This window comes from Salvelinus namaycush, unplaced genomic scaffold (assembly GCF_016432855.1).
Source record: "Salvelinus namaycush isolate Seneca unplaced genomic scaffold, SaNama_1.0 Scaffold1009, whole genome shotgun sequence".
In the NCBI taxonomy this organism is placed as follows: domain Eukaryota; kingdom Metazoa; phylum Chordata; class Actinopteri; order Salmoniformes; family Salmonidae; genus Salvelinus; species Salvelinus namaycush.
In genome coordinates, this window is record NW_024057686.1 from 22501 (window position 1) to 27688 (window position 5188).

General features: G+C 43.7%; 1 protein-coding gene across 1 annotated transcript in view; it reads right to left on the reverse strand.

Annotated features, from left to right (window-relative positions):
* LOC120035282 (indian hedgehog B protein-like) overlaps positions 1-4944 on the reverse strand; it is a 9516-nt gene extending 4572 nt beyond the window's left edge. Inside the window, exons 1-2 of the mRNA XM_038982073.1 lie at positions 4645-4944; positions 2263-2524 (exon numbers count right to left, since the gene is read on the reverse strand). Of these exons, the coding sequence (XP_038838001.1) occupies positions 2263-2524; positions 4645-4944 (562 nt within the window). The remainder of the gene's footprint in view (positions 1-2262; positions 2525-4644) is intronic.
* Positions 4945-5188: the final 244 nt, after the last annotated feature.

Here is a 5188-nt window from a genome sequence, read left to right on the forward strand (position 1 = left end):
CCTAAACAGCTTCTACCCCCAAGCCATAAGACTCCTGAACAGCTAATCAAATGGCTACCCAGACTATTTGCAGGGAAGTTCACAGATAGTTCCTTCATAGAAGGCGCTCCTCTGTCGGCATACAGTGCTTTCAGAAAGTATTCATACCCCTTGACTTATTCCCCATTTTGTTGTTTTACAGCCTGAATTAAAAATGGATTAAATATATGTTTTCTCTCACCCATCTACACACAATATCCCATAACGACAAAGTGAAAGAAAACATATTTAGTAATTTTAGAAATGTAAAACAAATCTAATTTCCATAAGTATTTACACCACTGAGTCAATACTTTGTAGACTTACCTTGATTAGATAATGTTAGAATCCCCTTTGGCAGCGATTACAGCTGTTGAGTCTTTCTGGGTAAGTCTCTAAGAGCGATTACAGCTGTTGAGTCTTTCTGGGTAAGTCTCTAAGAGCGATTACAGCTGTTGAGTCTTTCTGGGTAAGTCTCTAAGAGCGATTACAGCTGTTGAGTCTTTCTGGGTAAGTCTCTAAGAGCGATTACAGCTGTTGAGTCTTTCTGGGTAAGTCTCTAAGAGCGATTACAGCTGTTGAGTCTTTCTGGGTAAGTCTCTAAGAGCGATTACAGCTGTTGAGTCTTTCTGGGTAAGTCTCTAAGAGCGATTACAGCTGTTGAGTCTTTCTGGGTAAGTCTCCAAGATCTTTCCACATCTGAATTGTGCAATATTTGCGACATTTTTCTTTTCAAAATTCTTCAAATTGGTTGTGTTTCATTGGTAGACAACCATTTTCAGGTCTTGCCATAGATTTTCAAGTAGATTTAAGTCAACACTGTAACTCGGCAGCGCCAGTATAGGTTTGGCCTTGTGTTTTAAGTTATTGTCCTGCTGAGAGATGAATTCATCTCCCAGTGTCTGGTGGAAAGCAGACTGAACCAGGTTTTCCTCTAGGATTTTGCTTGTGCTTAGCTCCATTAGGTGTATTTTTTATCCTGAAAAACTCCCTAGTCCTTAACGATTATAAGCATACCCATAACATGATGCAGCCACCACTATGCTTGAAAATATGAAGAGTGGTACTCAGTAATGTGTTGTATTGGATTTGCCCCACACATAAGACTTTGCCAAATTTTTGGCAATATTACTTTAGTGCCTTGTTGCAAACAGGATGCATGTATTGGAATATATTTTAATCTCTACTTATACTCGAATTCCACTGATTTCAAAACTCGGTCCTCCAGAAAGTGGAGAGCAACACTTACGCCGTTTTACTACGTGATACTTTAAAAAAAATGCCACGTTAGACATAGGATTACCCGACATACTGACCAGCTCAATTAGACAGACTCGTGCTATATGGCAGACCAATCCAAACTCATCTCTCGGCATGTCCAGCCCGCTCATTATCTCAGCCAATCATGGCTAGCGGGAAGGTTGCTGACTTTTTCTGTGGCTAAACACACTAGACTCGTAATTTAACAATTTTATTCATATTTACAGATGGCGTACAAGTTTTGATAAATAAATAAAGGTTTACGTTCAAACGGTTCTCCTGTGAAGTAGTGGCCCGCAACATACGCCTAGTTTCCTGAAACGGGTCACAAATGTAAAAAAGGTCCGAGATTTTTTTTAAAAGAACAGAAAGGAGTAATATAAACCATTACTTTTTGGGGGTTTCAAACCGGTTTAGAACTTTATTTTGATGGTTGGAATGAAAAAAATAATGGTTCTGTTCAGAACGAAACGAAATTATTTCAGTTCCAGCCCTTCTAAAGAGGGTTCTACCTGGAACCAAAAGGCTTCTACCTGGAACCAAAAGGATTCTACCTGGAACCAAAAGGCTTCCACCTGGAACCAAAAGGCTTCTACTTGGAACCAAAAAGGGTTCTACCTGGAACCAAAAAGGCTTCTACCTGGAACCAAAAAGGCAGCAGAAGAACTCTTTTGGAACCCTTTTTTCGAAGAGGGTTCTGTGAAACACTACTACCCCGGAACCCCTGGTCCAGATCCTACCTTACCCCTAACCCCTTTCCCCTGCAGACTCCTGTCCTCCCCTGACACCGATGGGCTATAGCTCTACAACCTCTCAACCACTGTCACCTGCCGAATTCTAGTCTCTCACCAACAGACAGAAACCATCTCTGAACGAGCCAGAGCGGTCTGACACTTCAATCACATGTACTGCATGTTGCCACGCAAGGGGGCTCACTCATATGATACAGGGCTGCGTTCTGTGTATGTCATCCCATCACCCTACCTGATTTGACACTGCAGTGCACGTGGGCCTTGGACTCGTAATAGACCCAGTCGAAGCCGGCCTCCACGGCCAGGCGAGCCAGCATGGCGTATTTGTTCCTGTCCCGGTCAGACGTGGTGATGTCCACCGCTCTTCCCTCGTAATGGAGGGAATCCTCTGAGTGGTGCCCGTCCTCGTCCCAGCCCTCTGTCACTCTCAGCGTCACCCCAGGCCACATGTTCATCACAGAGATGGCCAAGGAGTTCAGCTTGTCTTTACAATGCTGGGGGAGAGAGAGGAGAGAGATGAGAAAGAGGAGAGAGAGGGATGACTAACAACGCTGGGGAAGAGAGAAGAGAGAGAGGAGAGAGATGAGAGAGAGGAGAGAGAGGGATGACTAACAATGCTGGGGAAGAGAGAGGAGAGAGAGGAGAGAGATGAAAGAGAGGAGAGAGAGGGATGACTAACAACGCTGGGGAAGAGAGAGGAGAGAGGGATGACTAACAATGCTGGGGAAGAGAGAGGAGAGAGAGGAGAGAGATGAGAGAGAGGAGAGAGAGGGATGACTAACAATGCTGGGGAAGAGAGAGGAGAGAGGGATGACTAACAATGCTGGGGAAGAGAGAGAGAGGAGAGAGGGATGACTAACAACGCTGGGGAAGAGAGAGAGAGGAGAGAGGGATGACTAATAAATGCTGGGGAAGAGAGAGGAGAGAGAGAGAGGAGAGAGAGGAGAGAGAGGGATGACTAACAATGCTGGGGAAGAGAGAGGAGAGAGAGGGATGACTAACAATGCTGGGGAAGAGAGAGGAGAGAGATGAGAGAGAGGGATGACTAATAAATGCTGGGGAAGAGAGAGGAGAGAGAGAGAGGAGAGAGAGGAGAGAGAGGGATGACTAACAATGCTGGGGAAGAGAGAGGAGAGAGAGGAGAGAGAGGAGAGAGAGGGATGACTAATAAATGCTGGGGAAGAGAGAGGAGAGAGGAGAGAGAGGGATGACTAACAACGCTGGGGAAGAGAGAGGAGAGAGATGAGAGAGAGGGATGACTAACAATGCTGGGGAAGAGAGAGGAGAGAGGAGAGAGAGGAGAGAGAGGGATGACTAACAACGCTGGGGAAGAGAGAGGAGAGAGGAGAGAGGAGAGAGAGGAGAGAGAGGGATGACTAACAACGCTGGGGAAGAGAGAGAGAGGAGAGAGGGATGACTAACATAATAGAATATTAGAGTAAGAGACAATGGTTGTCATGGAACCACAGACGAACAAGATGATAACAAACAGACATGATGGTTATGACAGAGAAAAACGCAGATAGAAAATGATAGCATAGAAATAAACATTTACACAGAACAAAAATATGTATAACAATAACATGTAAGCATTGGTAGGACTAAGCCTGTAGGCATAAATATGAACTAATTACAATATAAAAGACTTGAGAAAACACTACATAGTAGAGGAAGAACTAATTAAATTATATAAATTAAAACAAAATTATATATAATGAAATATATACATTAAATGTAATACAACGATGAATGAAAATCTCTCAGGGAAACAACTAAATACAAAAGACTATATATCCTAAACACATAAAGGCTGTTGAGTTTTTCGCTACACCCGCAATAACATCTGCTAAATATGTGTACGTGACAAATACAATTTGATTTGATTGGAGCTGTTGTCAAAGTGCCGTAGACATGTAGGCTATAAACATGTTTTCGCTTTGCACATGATGCGCTATGCTACTGTATGTTTGCCTCCCAATAAAATAGAGATAACTATTGACATGAAATGTCTTGTGTTTCTTTATGGTTTTGTTTTTAGAAGAGATCAGAGGTTTCGCTGAACAAGTCTGCAAATAAAACCCGCAAACTATTCAAACATAATCCATGCGTAATGGCAGGTGCGTAATTTGGATCAATAAAATTCAACCGGTTATCAATTCAAATAAATTCGCGTCATTTTTTATTTTGCTGATGTCCACGTGCATGTGCAGTCTAATTTAGCTGTCAAACAGGAGACAAGTTAGCGCGCCTAAAAGTCTAAAATAAGGTTAGTTACAGTGTTGGAATATAACCTACATTTAGAGGAGGTAGACTAGTTATAGCCTAGCCTATTATTGCATAATTGACGTGTAGGCTAGTCTAATTTTGAACGGTCAACAGAAATCAATTGAACCAAAACATACGGGAGAGAGAAAGCGCTGAAGGAAACAAAAATCAATAAAGTTTGAAGTAATGGTTTTTGAAACATTTAACAAAGTGCAAACCAGATGCTCTGAAAACGACCGATAAACAGCGCGTCTAATGCGACTTATCGGGTCACCTTGCTACAGCTGTCAAAGTGGGATAAAAAAAAAACATGAGATGACCTTTTAAAACCCCATTTCCTGCTTCTCACCTGGGTCATAAGTCGATCGGCAGCGGTATTCTCCTCATCTTTAAATATAATATCAGGGTTATAGTTCGGAGTGAGCTCTTTGAACCGTTCTGAATTTCTCGTTATTTTCCCTTCGTGTTTGCCACTGGCTCCCAGTGTTTTCTCCGCAACGTTGGGGCTGAACTGCTTATAAGAGAGGGGTGTGAGCTTCTTCGGCGGACGTCTCTTGCCATATCCCCTCCCCGGTCCACAGCTCTCCGTTACAGGTGCGAGCAGCAGGGTGCACCCCATGAAGAGGCCCACAAGAACGGAGCGACGCATCCCGCCCAGACCGGCCGGGCCGGGCACTCCGACGCGGAGTGGGAAGGTGGCACAGGTCGCCGTGGTGTCTCAAGCTACCCTCTCCCCCTGGATACTTCTTGTTCCCCCCACGGGGTAAGGGATGGGGGGTAGAGGACAGAATCTTTAATATTGTATCGGTCTAATCCACGACATCATACTTGCGCACAGCAACTGTCCATAAAAGCTCCCCCAAAAAATACAACCATTTTAGCCGAATGCATTT